General features: G+C 39.3%; 1 protein-coding gene across 4 annotated transcripts in view; it reads right to left on the reverse strand.

The window, feature by feature from the left end:
* CRYL1 (crystallin lambda 1) overlaps nucleotides 1–17,371 on the reverse strand; it is a 61,666-nt gene that overhangs the window by 24,285 nt on the left and 20,010 nt on the right. For 3 of the 4 annotated variants that reach the window (XM_037375846.1, XM_037375844.1, XM_037375845.1), the window contains 2 exons: nucleotides 8,433–8,594; nucleotides 4,113–4,307 (listed from right to left, as the gene is read on the reverse strand). In XM_037375846.1, coding sequence (XP_037231743.1) covers nucleotides 4,113–4,307; nucleotides 8,433–8,594 — 357 coding nt within the window. The remainder of the gene's footprint in view (nucleotides 1–4,112; nucleotides 4,308–8,432; nucleotides 8,595–17,371) is intronic. The other variant, XM_037375847.1, reaches the window with a different exon arrangement.

The raw sequence follows: 17,371 nt of genomic DNA on the forward strand, positions 1-17,371 counted from the left end.
ACTCTTGCCTCAAAGGGGAGCACTTGCTTGAATTCTTTCTAGGCACATAAATCAATCTATGGCCTTTTCTTCTAAGTTCTTGTAAAGTGGAACTACTGCATCCTTAAACCCACTTTCCTCATTATCCACACGGTGAAAGTTCTCAGCACCCAACTTCATGTCTCCAAACGAGTTTTCATCCTCCTACTTTCCTACAAATTGGGATCCTAACCTTCAGGCCTCCTAATTTTTCACCACCTTAAATCCCTACTTTCTGCTCTCACATTTGGCCCAGTCCTACATTCACAGCATATTTTTTGTGTGTGTGTGCCCAGCTTCAAACTTCCAGCCTCCCTGTGTATGCTCCTGCGGACCCCAGCACCTTTAGCAAAGACAAACTGTATACCCAGTTACTCATTGCTACTTTCATCGCTTTGCCCTGAATTACACTTCTCTCTCTGCTCCAGCATCCATGCCCACATGCAATTTGAGCACCATATAGTCAGGGACTGAACCCAACCTGCTGGCAGTGCCTTACCTCAGATCCCTGGCTGCGTTAGCCTCCCCCCTACACTTGAACCCACATGACAAAAGTTGGTGAGCCCCACACATCATCCAGCAAGCAGCTGTATTTACCACATTGCTTTCTACACAGCCCCATGTTCATGCTCTGCATTAAGAACTCTTCTCCCATCGTAGGATCCCTGCTCCATGCCCCACCCATCACACATGCCAACACAGTACTGCTAATTTAAAGAGACTGGCAGGCTGTCAGTTGCTGAGCTACATTTGGGAACTAAAACATATCCCGCAAGCTGCTCAGTCCATCTGCAATGAAAGTTTTCCAGATAAATGTTGTCAGTGTAGCTGTACCTGCATGTCTGCGCTGCCACCAATGACTTTTTTAACAGTACATCAATGCTTCTATGAGAGAAGCTTCCACCAGTTTCTTGAATGGAGTAAGCTCAACGGACCCAAACGAAACCCCAAAAGAGACTGTCCATGCAAAGGTGTCTGAACTTGGGCTTTGATAAAAGTATACATGCACAAATGTACATGTGTAAGATTATTCTTTTGCCATTACTATAAATATTTCTGTGTCAAGGACACAGATGAGAACTTTCAAGCCTGCATCTCAGCAAAGTCCTCAAAAAAGCAGATAGTTGTTTACATAAAGGGGCTTCAAAACACTTGGGAGATTGCTGTTATGCTTCTCTCCTGGCTCACACATAGCATTTATATCTGAAATGTTTATGTCCTTGTTATGTGGCAAAGAACTGACACAGTGCAGTGCAAATACAAGAGTCCTCCAGCAACAGCACAGATTTTTCTCAGGCACTCTCCATGTTAAAATTAAATAAAACTTATAACAGAAATAGGAGCACCGATCAGTTCATGATGCTAACTGTAGGCATACAAAGATTCTTGTTCAGACCTTTACAACCACTAATAAAACAAGTAAGCTTGAAACTATCTTTTACGGTTCTGTCTCAGTGTTCTTTTACAATAGTCAAAAGCAATATACGATGATTAGCATAAAAATAAAACTATTTATGAATACTGTGGTATAAGAACATCAGTGCTCTGCATCCAAGTTGACTTGGGTTGCCTCATGCAATATAAACAATTTATCTATCTAACCAAAATGACTACACTATTAATCCTTTTGTGGACAAGAATGCTTTACTGATATGTCTCTCCTGCTAATATTCATAGTTTATCTTTCAGATAGATTATCTTACCAGAAGAAATCAATGCAAGTAAAACTTGATTTTTAGGAGCCTCTCAAAGACTGACATTTTCAACAGCAAGAACTGAAAAGTGACTTAATCAGAAGCAAAAATTATTTTTCCTCACTTTGAAAGTGGAAAACACCAAAAGAACATGACTTGCAATAAAAATGACAAAGTTGGCAGCACAACAGTAGAAACACAGAAACTGCCCAAGGCCAGCAGCTTTCACCTAGCTGCAGTGATTCTCCTCTCATCAAAGGCAGTGTGTAGCCTGAAGTCACACAGCTGAAACTATACACCTTTGATAGCTGCTATTTGTCCAGGCTTTTGGAATGGAAATACAGCCATCAAAGTTGTTAGGGTTTAAATGTGGTTTTGCCCGAAATGCAATAAAATTATACAAAAACAGAACAACTTGAAAACTTTGATGATGCACAACAAAAGTAACTTTCGTTACCTGTCAGTGCTTCAAGCACTATTTTGTTACTATCCACGCACCAGCACCCAACACAAAAGCATCCATACAGGTTCATACTGAAAGGTCACCTCAGATCAATACCACTTTTTCCAACAGTAGCCCAGGAAGTGTTCTTACACTCTTTCCATAAAGAGTGTAAGAAAACCAAATAGAGAGTGATACTTTCTATGATATATACTGCCTCAGCTCCCAGCAGTCCAGTCTTTGAGACTGACAACTGGAGGTCGCTTGCTTCTGCAGTCTTCCTCTAGCATGAACATGTCTAAATGTTCCCTGAATCCATTCATATTTTTAGCATCATAGATTTCTATGGCAGCCACTTCTGTAGTTCAGTTCATGCTTTTCAGAGACACGAAAGAATCCTACTAGATTTTTGAGGCATTACTTCCCTGGATACCTGTGCTGACCAAGAGCACTGTACCAATATACCTACACGCACAGACTTACTGGTCCAGTTTCCCAATGACTCTTTGAACTAGTTTTAAAAAGAGCTAAGCTGTAAGTGCTGGTTTCCATTTCTGCAGTATTATACTAATTGTTGTGTAAAAAGGTGCCTAAATCAGTATTTCCTCAACTTGATATTTGAGTTTTGGGGTTCTTGCATAAGTTCCATTTCTCCTTCATAGTCTGTCATTACTCATTTACTCTTTCCTCCTCCAAAAATCTTGTCCTTAGCATGATCTGTTCTATGACAAACCCCTTCCTTTCAAGGAAAGGTTACTGTGTGGGAACCTCCTGAAGAGTGAACATTGCAGTTCAGCTAGCTTTTTACCCATGGACTTACTCACCTTCCTTGTTCACATTTTTTAGTAGTTGTTTTTACATTTTTATTCTCAAAAATCTTTTTTTTCACCAGTGTTATTATGGTTTCAAAAATAATTTAGATTACTATCCTTTCTATCCTGTGTCTTTCAACATTACTACAGCTTTCTGAAGGGGTTTTTCTTATCATATACTTAAGACTTACTATTAACTTTTTTAATAATATAAACTTTTTTTTTTTAATTTAAAGAAATATCCAAAAGGAGGTCTGTTCCTTCCTAACAAGATTGTTTTACTTATTATTATTCACCACATCCTTCATATTGTTGTAGCTAACTGCAGGTAAGCAAAATCAGTTCAGCAACTATGTTTAGATACTGCTTTGGAAAAAGTTGCTTTGCTTATGTTAACAACACGTTAGTTGAATGATCTTTAACTATATTTGTGTGAATGGTTGTTTCAAACAGCTTGAAAAATCAAAATGTTTTCCATGAAAAAATTAAGTCCTGCTCAAGCCCAGCTGAATCTCTTCTCAACAGAATAGCAATAGACTCATAATTCAGCTCTTCCTGATGAAAGATCAGACCTTGCAGCACAGAAAAGGTAACTGTGGGAAAAGCTGAAGGGGCACAAACAAATGATTCTCAGCTAGAAGTCTGAATGGGCAGGAGGAGGAGAAATCTGTCTTTACCTACAAGTATCAAATAACTGTTGAAATTGTGAGTGCAATTCCTGAAAGGCCAAAGAGAAACCCATTTAAAATATTATTTTCATAACCACTGTACAGCAGGCCAGCAACATTCAGAAAATAACAGGAAATTATGAGACAACCTAGAAAAAAAGAAAAATCACTACTTTGGTTTCTGTGCTTTTAAGATTGTTCCTTAGATTGCCCTGAAAATGACAATATTCTGAAAAGAAAGCAGAATAAAGAATAGTTGTTACAACCATATCACTTTGGTTTTGTCTGTCTTTGCTATTTATAACTGGCATTGCTTCTTACTGTTAATTTACATGTTAGTACATATTTCACGTTCATAAGGGACAGTTTAACAAAGATGACACAAATTTAGGGGAAATTTAAATATACAATCTTGCTTGTCACATCTACAAAACTGGCAGTGTGTGTGTAGAAATCAGAAAAAAAAAAAAATACATACACCCACAAGCCTCCAGGCTTCACTTATCACTGCATACTGGAGCCGATTCAGAACAAATCCCTCAATTTCTCTGTTTAGTTTGACAGGAGACTGACCAATCTTCTTCATCAGGGCATATGTTGTTTCTGTAGTAGAAGGATCTGTTTCTGGATGAGGAACAATTTCAACCAACGGCACAAAGTAAGGTGGGTTTACCTCAAGAAGAAATGCAAAAGAATAATATCAACTATCAACAGGTTAACAAAACAAGTTAATATAAAGCATCCTCATAGCTTGCTACTAGCATGGATATTTTCCAGTGAACACAGTAAGCCTGATGATCTTCAGACCCTGAAAAACTTGAACAATCCAATAAAACCTGGTGCATTAATACAAATTTTAAAAAATATTTAATCTTGCATTAAATTTAACTCCGTTTAACCCCAACAAAGTCCATGGAGCTACACTAAAAACGACAGCACTCAAACAGTACTGGAAGATTTTATGCTCACTTGAGTAACTGACGTTTTCTCAATACTCAGACTGTTTGTTGTAAGATATTTGGTCACCACCTGTCTTTCTAAAAAACCCAAGGCAATTCCTTTTTGATATTCAGGAACTCTGTAATAAAATTATTGCTAAACACCACCTGTAAGATGCAACACTTAATAGATAAGCTGCTACTGGCCCAAGCCTGTAAATATAGGCTAAACACAGAAATCTTTAACAGATATCACATAAAACATACTGTGAAAAAGTTGCAGAACAGGTTACCTTCAAACACTGTACCTACCTAAAAAAAAAAAAATAAATTTACCTCTCCCTGAGTCTTCCCAAATGTAATTTCACATCAAGTAAAGACCTTTGTGTCATGTATTTTTGAAGTAATAAATAAAAAATTCTAAAGAACACCATAGAAACAGCTAAAAGGTCTTCAGGTCATAGTATTGCAGGCAGTAACTTGGCATGCTCCTTCCAAAAGTAGCAGTCCTCCAGCCATATTCTTAAAGTGTTAAACTCAGCTCTCAGTCTAGTTTTCAGGCAACAGCAATTTATGATGTTAGCTCCTTCTATTAGAAACAACACTGACATTCAAAGAATGGTAATTACATACTGATTCTTTCACCATGCTCCCTTTTAGTCAACTGCCCTTAACTGTGCTCATGTAAATGCAAGCACAGGATTTAATCACATCAACGTGCAAACAGTCTTTCCTCTCTGCATGTTCTTTCTTTTCAGCACTTACACAGTTCCCTTTACCATACAGTCTGACCAACACATAACCTGACGCAGGTTACATCTGTTCTAACTGCTGATGTAACACACTTAATTCCCTTTAAAGTGCCTTGTGTTCTAACATAAGCTCTCTCACGTCAGTTTCTTTGGCAGTGCCACCACCAACGCTAAGAACAGCATGATGGACACTGTTGCAGGTGTGGTGCCAGGCAATTTAGCAAGACCCAAAACACTGCAAGCACCAAGACGTTCACTGAAGGCTTTTCTAACCCTTAAGTATATCACAGGTCCCAATGAGGAAGAGGGCAAGTTAATTGTTGAGAAAGACTGAAGCTATTATAAATTTATTCCAAGATCAGTGTTGACAGACATCTTACTGAAATATTCTATTTCATGAACTTGGCACAGTGAGTATATGGGTGTGTTCATGATGAGACTTAGGAAGACAATATTTTTTAGGAGTGAGAGAACAGATGTTGGTGAAAACTAGAAGTAGTAATAGCTGGATTAAATGGGGCATGGGATGGGGGGGATATTTCTAAAAATGAGAAGCCTTTCTTCAGAGAGCAGAAGAGTTTATCTTACCCTAAAAACATGAAAGCTAGGAAAAATTATGACAAAGTAAACGCAGAGAAATAATTAAGTTAAACAACAGCTGCCAACAAACATCAAATTAATTTTAATGGACTATTAATAAGATTGGAACAAAAATTAGAAGACAACTTCCAACAGGAGTAGTGGAGTTAAAAAAAACACAAACCAAACCACTAACAGATACAGCTTAATACATTTTTAAGGTGATTTGATTACATAGTTTCCTGTACAGCAAGGACTTCGCTCAATAGCACAGACCCTTCAAGCTCCATATTTCTAGCTGTGTGACGTAGCAGGCATATACAGTACATGAGAAATCAACTGCTCTGCAGAAGACCTGTACCAATACATTGCCTGAAACTGCTTGCAGAGAAAAGCTGTACCCACAAGTATTGTGTGCATGCCTATCATACATCTGTGCTATGGGATTTCATTCATTTTTTCTAATTACTGAACCTATTGCTGTTAAGCAAAGGGATGAGCTCCTTTCTGCCCTTTGGGCATTTCATTTCATTTCTCCTCAACACGCTCACCTGTGCCAGAGGCTTTACAACTCTAGCTTTTAATTTTTCTGGTATATCAAATTCCACAATTCTTGTTTTCACAGTATCTTCCAGAGCTGCTTGCTTCCTGCAGCCACCATTCCCAACGTCCTGCTGTCATGTTCAAGACGTTAGTAAGGACATGGTTAAACCAAAAACCACCAAGAGCCAGTAACTACTACAAAGCAAGCATGTTTCCTGATATAACAGATGCACAAAGGCCCCTGGAAAAGTACACTAGTGCACAGCTTCTCCAGTAGACTCCCCTTTGAGTGAATCTGAAATTACTAAGAAAACAGTCTGACTTGCCCTTCAAAGCCATTTCAGAACAATTAGATATTTTAAGGCACTCGAGTATTTACTTTGGAAAATACATATGTCCTTACAACAGCAACCTAGACAATGTTTACAGAGGGACGAGCTACCTTTTCTAGATCTGATAAAACCTGGTTTCAGAAGTGGCTCCTTTAAAGACTGCAGCTCAGACTAAACAAAACAAGTTAACTGGTATGTACCAACTCGGGAAAACAGTAAGAAAGAGTAACGTAAAATCAAAGACTGACAAGCAGTCAGAGAATAGGCAGAAGCCCAGGAATTGGTTAAAAAAAATAGATCATAGCTATAGTTACTTAATACAAAAGTCTAGAAGAGACATTATTTCTTCTCTTGCGCTACAGAAAGTTACAACCCTGGAAATACGAGATAAGAAACTACTGAATTTTAGACTGGAGAAAGACTAAATGTAGGCACAGATATGTAATTTGAAGTGTATCTTTTTTTCCTTTTAATTAAAAAAAAAAAAAGGGGGGGGTTGAAAACAAAGAAACCAATCCTTTTGTTCCTTTTGCTTCCACTCACCCAATGCACAGTGGTGATGGTGGAGGAGCATCAGGAAGGGACTGACCAAATGCTTCAACACTACAGCATTAGGCTACAGGCAGCTACAGAGACATTACAGTAAAGTAGTGCTGTATTTTTGTATTCACACTGCCACTCTTAAGTATGCCCAGGGAATTAACATTTACTTTACACTCCGAGGGATGCCCGGGAGAAAAAATATGTAGTCATCAAATTGCAGACAGCAGAGCAGTACCTTTCTCCAGATACTGCAAACCTTCGTAACAGTCCTCTTAACTCATCTGTCAAACACCAGACTAACATTAGGCTTACAAATTCATTAGCTGTTGAGGAGTAGAAAACGGAAGCAGTAAGAATCCCAGTGATCAAAACAAAATGCTCTGCCATGCTGAGGAGAGATGTGATAAACTGCTGTCTGGCAGCCCCACATAAACCTCTACAGAGGCTCACAAGTGCTTCTCAGCCTTTCGAGGTTCTGCTGCCACCTCTAGTCATGTCATTACTGCATCACTGCCCTGTCCCAGCTGGTCACAAAACATGCAAATTCAGCTCCAAGTACAATTTGTTCTACTTCATCCACCTGCTTTTCCTCTTTAGGCATACCTGCTTCTGCATCAGAGGTCTGATGAAACCAGAGACAAAAGCTCCCATCTTTCATCGACATTACCTGACAAGCACATGCAGCTCACTGTTTGGATCCTTAAGGTTATCCAACAGCAGCTGAAGGGACACTAGAAAAGACTAACAATGCCACAAGCAGAAAGTAGGGAATTTTACAGGTTTGTCTTCAAAACACAGAATTCCTCCATTTTGAGAGCCAGCAGTCTGAGTAACTCACAACAATATGAGCACAACAGCTTACACAGAACATACCTTGAGCCAACAGTATGAAACATGCATATATCCTCTCAATTTAGATGCTGCTGATCACAGAATGACCAGACTACAGCTTTTCAGAGAAGTCAGGCCCCTGCACACTAACAATGACACACAAGCACTCCAAATATCCTTCTGTATCTCTCAGCCTGCAGGGAAGAGTCTGGGATGCAGTTTAGTTAAAGACCTGTAATACTACTACTACTACAAAAACAAAACATGCCATCATACTTACAGGATGTGACACAATACACTGCTTAACATGTTTAAGGCCAGTGAACAATTTGCTGGGTAAGAGACAAGAGGTTGAGCTGCTCAAGATAACATTGTCACCAACAATAAGATCTAACTGACTGAAAATCTTCTTTTTCAGTTCCAGGCTCTCCGGAGTGCACTCCTGGAATATAAACAAAAACCAGTATTAGAAGTCTTCTAGTTCAATAGTATTTACCCATGTATTTCAGATTTCACTGATCCCACCTTGGCATCTAGGAACACAGCACAAGCCACCTATTTTTATCAGCCTACATATAATGCTAAGCCATATCACAAAAATACCTTCCCACATATAAAGGAACGGAAAACCCTAGAGTTTCTCTATATTAGAAGGTGGATCACCTTGTACCACAGGAGATTCCACGCAAAACAAATGGTTCTGCTTTGTCTAAAACACAGACTTCTACTCACGCAGAGATAACATAGTACGGAGGAATAAGACCTGGTCGCATTTTTTTGTTTGTTTTTTAAGAGACTCCCACATGACAGAAGTCCATATTCTCTCAGACAAGATGGAAATAAATAGGTGCATCTCAAAAGACAATAAATTTACAGTACTATGGCAGGAGATTCCAAGGTACAGTTCTGGAACCTGCACTGAAACAACTCTCAGTGACCCTCACACTTAAAAAGCTCAAACATCTCTATTCATTTCAACTCCAAGAAAGATTTCTGAAGTAGAATGCATACTATCAGAACTTCTCACAAAGCTATTGAGCATGTTCAGCTCTGCAGTATTGTGTGAAATTTCACATGTATGAGCCAAGAGCTACACTCTACAGTCATTAGAATTTCAAAGTTATCCCCAGGAGCTACCTGAAGGAAAGCATGGAGTCCACCAGTCTGGGAACAACAAGGACATGGTAGAGTAACTACAGTGGATCTCCCCACAATCAACAGGAAAGACTTCTATCTACGAGAAGAAAACAGGGGAACAAAGCCAGCTTGTTTTCTGGGTTTTTCTTGGAAAGGTTTAAAAAAATCCAAACAGGATATAAACTTGCAAAACTTCAGCTTTACAACACACAGAAAATACCCACTCTTTTCCAGCTCTAACCTATTCCCACCTGTCATGCTGAATTGCACATGAGGGTCGGGGAAAAGACTATATATTTAATATAACCCAAAATGTGCATTTAATACCTGCAGCTTCAGACAGACTCTGGCAGATATGCTCAGGGCCAGTAAATGGGTTAAAAGTAATTTGAAATCTTAAAAAATAAGCAAGTTGTGTGGAACAGTACTAGAAGTTCCACGATGCAGACGTGATAACCAGGGTCATTTAAGAACTCCAGATAGAGCCCAAAGTAATAAGACAGCCTTATCAAAACAAAATGATACTTTGCTTATAATTCCAGGATCCCTCCTTGTTGGTTAAGTTTAAATAGTTTCTTTTAGTAAAGCCAAAGTTGGAGAGAATTCTGCAGATACTGTTCAAGCTAATAAAAGAGTTGCTCTGAATAGGGTTGTGAACTTGAAACTCTAAGCCTCCTCTCACATCAGATGATAACCAAAAAGGCAAACTGAAATCTGCTGGAAACTCAAGCCTGCTACGGTTACATAAGGTTTCTGAATGAGCTATTTGCTTGAAGTTACTTGTATAGTGTCACAATTGTATTCAGGTTGTTGGACCACTGCAATAAAGTTTCTGTCCTCAAGCATGCAATTATTTTCTCAGAGACACCAATTCCCTGAAGAACAGGGGGAAAATTAAGCTCTAAACAATCCATTAAACAAGAACCTCGCTTGCTGTCAGTTATGGAGCCTGGAGAGGTCTGAAGCTATTCTGTTTACCCTGAGAAAGAGAAGATCAAACAGTGAGCAGATAAGGTAAGTTTTAAAGCTACCACAGTCTTTCTCAAAGAATCAGTGTAAAAAGGTTAGCATACACCTCTACGCATTTTAAGTGACACTGTATATTTCTGTGCCCTTTTTGTAGAGAGCATACTTCTTGTTTGCAGTGAACAATACGCCTTTATTCCAAGGCCTGAGCACCTGAACAAGGTTGCTACTAATCTGACTTCCAATTTAAACTTTATAGACATCTTTTTTAATTGCCTGATCAGAACACAACAGTTAATTTTTCAAACCCACCCCCTGGAAGAGTTGCATTGAATTAAAGGCTTAAAGGTAACAGACATTACACTATCCAAATACACGTTCCGAGAACACACAGCAGTATTTGACCAGCCTATGAACTCTTAAAGAACTACACAAAAATAAACACATACTAGACTCTCTTATTAGCAGACAACACCAATACAAGGCAAGGTTTAGCTACCCCAATTAAAAAGTTACACTTAAATGACACAACCCTCAAATGCTAGTACATGGAAAGCTACAGAGTTTTACCTGTTTAAATGCAGCGTCTCTTAGTTTTCGTACAGGCCTCTCCCACCATGCTACCCACCATCTGTGCTCGCACGTGTGTCCACATTCATCTAAGCGCACAACTTCATTTACCTGTATTTAAATGCTGGCATCTACCCAGGTTCTTCCTATCCTTTCTCAGATATGCCAAGCTAGCAACTCACCTGTACACCACCTTCTAGGAAAACACTTCCCAAAACACTATCTTGCAAAATACCTTCTCCTTACACTAGCAATGGGAATCGCTGTGAAAACCATGGGCTGGTTAGCACTGGGAGGCAAAAGAAACAAAGCATGGCCTGAAGAAAAGCACTGCAACACAGTGGTATGGCCCTAAAATACATGGCATTGTCCTATATACGGCAGTATAAGATGAAAGCCAGAGATTTAAACTGGCATGCAGAAGCTCAAAGATCAGCAAGCATTCAGCAACAATCTAGCTGCTTTCTGTAAGGTCATCTAGAGATGGCGTCACAAGGAGCAGCATCAAGCCCCCTCAATAGCAAGTATGGAGCCTGGCAGTAGTCACCAAGCATAAGGAACTGTTGAACAAAGAAGTTTGAAAGCCACAGCTGCACAGTGATGAGTTCCTACCTCCTGACTAGATTCTGGCTGCTGCATATTAAAAACATAATCAAGAAAACATTTCTTGCCTGGAAATCTTCATATGAACGTTTATGATAATGTAAATTCCTGCAACTGAAGACAGATTAATCTTGAGCTCTTCTAGAGCCCCCTTCATTCCAGGGCTGTATCTCACGTCATAGGATTCTTTCAAGGTGATTTTGGTCTGAACAGGCCAAATTTCTCTCCCTTGTAGTCCAGGGCCATGATCCCACTTTTTGTCTGTCACCTCCTGTCAGGATCCTCAACTCCACCATCTCATAGTTCCTGTAGCCAAGGCTTCACCCCCAACCTTCAAATTTCCCATCAGCTCTTCCTTGTTTGTAAATATGAGGTCCAGCACTGCATGTCCCCTCTTCTGCTCCTCAATCACCTGTGTCGGGAAGTTACCATGAATGCATGCCAGAACCCTCCTGAATTGTTTGCACTTTCCTGTGCTGTCCCTCCAGTAGATACTGATGTGGCTGAAGCTCCAACCATGAAGACAAGGGCCTGCGAATGTGAGGCTTCTTCCAGTTGTCTGAAGGCCTTTTCTTCTTGATCAGGTTAGCCTGTAGCAGACATCTACCACAATGCCTCCCACATTGATGGTCCTGTTAATCCTGACTCATAAGCTCTCAACTGGCTCCTCATTCAAACTGGAGCAGAGCTTTGTGCATGCTAGCTCACAGCATGTAATTAAATACTTATTCCTTTCCTACCTTCATCTTGCACCATCTAACCCCCAAAAGCTGTACTTCACTGCTATACTGCAGCTGCCACAGCAGAAGTGCCCTGTTGCCTTGCCCTGACCACAGTAGAAAATTATTTTGAAGACTTCTGTGACTTCCCTCTTCCCAGTAAATTTAAAATGGCTTCAAGCAGCAGGTAAACTGTTCAGAAGCCATAAGCACTTTGATTGCTACAAGGATGCTCTTCATCTTCTGCAGTTAAGTGAAGATTCTCCAAACATGCCACAAACCCTGGCTCTGTTTCTCTATTTATACACATATAATTTACAGCATTTTAAATAGTCTTAGCTTTTCAGTGCTGCAATTTAGCTGACAATTTTGAGGCACTTCTGCATAACAGATCCCAGAGCCAAGTAACAGTAATCCTCTCCTTTCATGGAATGAAGATGTAGCAGCAGCTTTCAGAGCACCAATCTCACAAGCTGGAGCCAGAATGCCAGCACTCTTGCAACAGGAACCACACTATGTCCAGCTTTTTCTGTGAATATAAAGATCTTCACAGGATTAAGAGACATGAGTTCTGAATCTCAGAAAAGCAGCTTTTCTGAAAGTTTTGGTGCCTAGTCCATTTAAACAAATACTTTCATTACCTTCCATAGTTATAATCCACTGGGTAAAGAACTTAACAGAAAAGACTTCAGGCATAACTGCTTTATTTTAATACTACCAAGTCACTTTAGAACATCCTATTTCCAAAACAAAGCCTGCCCAACATAATCCTACATAAAGGAGGGATTTGTGGATTTAAAACAGCATTCAGGTTATCTGTATAATGACAGACATTAAAAATACCTGAAAATGAGACTTGGAAGCTTAATTAAACAAAACAGATTTCAAAGCACTATTACTATAGCTGGTGACTGTACAGTCAAATACAACTATTTTATATAATTTTACTACATATAAATAATTATAATAATGAAAAGATTCTTGTAAAAACTTAGTTGACTTCAGAAAAAAAAAGTACAGATACTAAAATAATCTCTGCAAATTAAACCCTACTGTTTTACAACTGTTCCCCCCAATACTACTGGCAAAGTTGAGTTTACTGAAGTTATCAAAGCAAGATTGCATCTATTTGCTTCACTTGCGGATGCATAAGACTGCTATGTTTCTGTTTTATAGAATCCATATCCGAGTCAAATTATATTTTAAGCAAAGTAGTGTTTAAAATGCTCACTATTATAATTAGTATTTCAGTGCTAATTATTAATATTATTTCTGTTTAGGCTTTTGTATTGACATGCTAGTTTATTATTCTGCAGGGTTTAGGTCTGTATTGCTGTTCTGGAAGACTGAAGATGCACCTTCTGTTAAGGAAACCAGAGCTTATTTCTTTTGTATTCTATGTCAGACACTAATGTACATTCTACTCGGTAAACAAGTCATGTACATGAACCTGGGGAACTATGCCACCTGTAAATAAAAAGAGAGTGACATTCTGACTGCAGAGTTTGGGAGGTCAGCTAGTGAAACAAGCACCGAAATAAAATGGTATTTTTAATATTTTTAAATCAGAACAGCTTATTACATCAGAGTATCAATTTTGCTTCTAATATTATTACTAACTATTATGATTTAGCTCAACTATCTACAATTTTTCATGTGTTACATCAGTTTGGTAGTTTCACAAAATTCAAAACTATTATGTTTCAAATGCAAATACTTGATTGCAAGTATTTTGGACTTTTCCATCCTGCTCCCTCCCAAAATGGCAAAGTCGTTTTAGATGCTTATTCTGAGACACTTTAAAGATGGATAGTATGTAAAAATACCAGGATGTTAATTAAGACAAGGGGTCAAATAAAAACACATCATTTCAAACTGTAAAGGTGGTGGGGGAAAACACATTTACTTAAGCCTTCTTTTAGAAAGATTTATTACCCTCATATGAGGGTAAAGGCAGGGACAGCAGCTGGGAGGAGACACACATTCTTGCTCAGTGCTGTATGGGTTTGGGATACAGCACAGAAACATGAGACATGTACATACAGCTGTTATTGAAGGAGTCCCCAGGTTACTGCACACCTTTCAGCATGGCATCAGCGTTTTGATCAGTTAAAATGAGTAAGATCAGAGAAAAAAACCATCACAAAAAGAACAACAGAAACAACTGACAGCATAGATTCTGATCACCAACATGATTATGTCAATTGTTGGACTTTGCAGTGTTAATGGTTGGACTCAACCTTAAAGACTACCTTTTCCAACCTAAACCATTCTATGATTAGTTAGTGCATGAGTAGAACTCAAGCCCTCAGCAGCCAGGGTGATGACAGGGGAAGCAGGGGGGTGAGGAGCACCTGGCTGTGCAGCACTGCAGGGAGGTGCAGTTAAGTGGTCCTTTGACCCTGAAACAGGTGATGCAGGAACCCAAACCATACCGGATACACACAAGGCAACAGAACCTCATCAGGTTGTTTGCCCCTTTTCTCCCTGCAGGTATTTATTCCACATACCTGGTATACAAGCCTTCTCCAAGACTGTTTCAAGCACATGTCCAAATACTAGATCATTAACCAATATATGTTTGGCAACAAAAGACTCCTCAGATGTAAAACTCCAGTTAGCCCAGAACAAGCCACACAATCTTGGCAACTAAGATTTTATTTTGAACTTGAACAAGAACTTCTATCCTGTAAGCCAAGGGTAAGAAAGCATGATAAAGAAAGCAGCTCCTTTAACTGAAAAGCAGAGTGGCAATTTGTTAATAACGACAGGGCCACATTAGCACCATTTGACTACACAATTATAAGAAATAGACATAAAATAGAAAGGCATGGGGGCTTCACATCCTGGGACTTCAGTTACAGACTTTCTACAGGGCAGGTAAGCACTAAAATAAAATGCTTAATGCAGGGGAGCAGAAGGAATCACATCCCATGAGGATTTTAAGAACAGGTTAACTTATTTTTGACAGACAGCTGTCCAGGTATGACTGATGCTGTCTTGTAGAAGGGGTTATACTAAGTAACTTCTGAAGCCCCTTGCAGCTTGATTTTGGATCACTCTGCAGTTGGTAGGGCAGAAAAGGTAAAGATTAATCTTATAATAAAGGTGGGGTCTTCTCATACACTGTTCTGCTGAGGAGCAGAAGATGGGGTGGGGCAGGACACACACACACCCACCCCCCCAAGTTTAACTCTGATTCATAGGGTTTAAACTTCTTTACATTTCCATTCAAAATACAGTTATAGAAGCATCTTAGAGTAAATCTGAAAGTGCCTGGCTTTTAGAACAGTGTTAAGTTCACATTCAGCAAAGCTTTAATAGAATTCAAAGCCATCAACTAAAGGACAGTAGATGAGTAAGCTTATTACAGTACAGTTGCAAAAGTATCAGTTAAAACACCAGTACTTTCAGGTTAATCTAATAAAAAAAAATAATTTGGGGGGCTATAACTCACTTCAAATCTAAAGTGATAACTTAGTTTCTTAAACTTATGAGCTCATACCAGCATGCAATCTAATGCTTCTTAAATCACTGCCTCTTGAGTGACATGCAAGATTGTCTACCACACAACCCCATACAAGTAAATAACACTTTGGTGAGGTGAAATCCAGCATTTCGATGGAAAATATGACAATCTCCTGTAATGGGGACCAAACCCATATTCAAATCTGTAATGGTAGACAACACCAGTTGTTATATGCACAGGATAGATGAGGAACGAATGGTAGAAAGTTTGGAAGGCCAGAAGTCTATTCAGCAGCACCACAGCAGTGACACTGGCAAGCTGTCTACCCAAACATTGTCTTCCAGTTCAACTCAAACACTGACTTGATACAGCAAGTCATTGAGATCAGATTGTTTCAAACTCTAAAATCAGAAAAACAAGTTCTCAAAACCTCTATGTAGACGGCAAGTCAGGTCACATGCTTAAAACAAGCTCCCTCAGAAGCCAAAACATAACTTCTGGTACCTCAGATCGGCATTTAAGATAAGTAGGGTAAAACCAGGCCTAAGGTTATATTTACCTAGCTAAGAGCAAACAGAGCCATGTTTGCCTTCCAGTGCTCAAAGCTGACCAGTGACCAGTCCAGAAGATGCCACGTTACTGCAATGCTTGCACACTCTGCCTTCTAGCAGCTTTGTATTTACAGAAGTACATTATTAATGCACTTCCAAACTGGGCGGATGGTCTTCTGTCTTACGAGGTCAGGACAGCTGCAGACATCTTCACCCATTGCTGTCTGCAGGTATTCCCTCAACCCCAGAAGTAAAAGGGTTCTTGAAAGCCATCAGGAAAGTAAAACAAAAGCTAGAAGTACAAACCAGTACCAGACAATCAAAGGCAAATTCTGATGATAAGGAGACATGAGACACCTGTTGTCAAGGCTCCCAAGTCAATGCTGGTTTCCAGTTCTGACGTATCACCACACTTTTTGAAAGCTGTTTTTTAGCTGCTTAACACTTTTTCTAAGTATGTCTAACTGGGAGAAATAAAAGAGCCAGTGAGATCTAAAAGAGACCATGAAAGACCTGTTAGTGTTATCACCAGTTCAAAAGAGTCTGCAAGTGTAATGGTGGGGGTAGGGGTGCGCATATGTACACTCTCTGTTTTTAAAGGAGGAAAAAATAAATTGAAGTGATACTATTTTAAGGCTTTTATGCAGAATTCCTTTAGAAGCAAAAAGGATAAATACCTCAAGACCATAAGTTACAAGCTACAAGCTTAATTTCATTCCCTTGCCAGTCTGTTTTGTCCCATGCCACAGCACGACTGACAGGTTCAGAGATCACCCCTCAGCCACCCTCCGTGTCCAACTTCAACCAGCCCAGCCAGGCCTCGCAATTCACCAGCGCACACTGCAGTTCAAGTGTCAAGAGTAAGATCCTTGCAACAGTTAGTCATCTTATCCTCCTCTGAGAGCTAGTAAACTTTATTATTCTGTTAGTAAATTGTTTCAAAGCAAAGCATTTTAAAAAGTATGTTTACATTTTACTAGCATTGTGGTAAGAAATCATGTAAGTGCTGCACTGATTTCTATTCAGCTTATATTATTTAGGAACTAGACATACATCCACTCAAATCTGGTTTTAATAGTGAAAGGAGTACTAATAAATACAGTATCCAACAGTCACATAAGGACAGAAGACCAAAGTCATCATATATTTATGCAGGAAAGTTAAGAGCACAATATTAAGAAATGCTTACTTCACCCATGATAGC

Source organism: Falco rusticolus, chromosome 2, assembly GCF_015220075.1.
Source record: "Falco rusticolus isolate bFalRus1 chromosome 2, bFalRus1.pri, whole genome shotgun sequence".
NCBI lineage: Eukaryota > Metazoa > Chordata > Aves > Falconiformes > Falconidae > Falco > Falco rusticolus.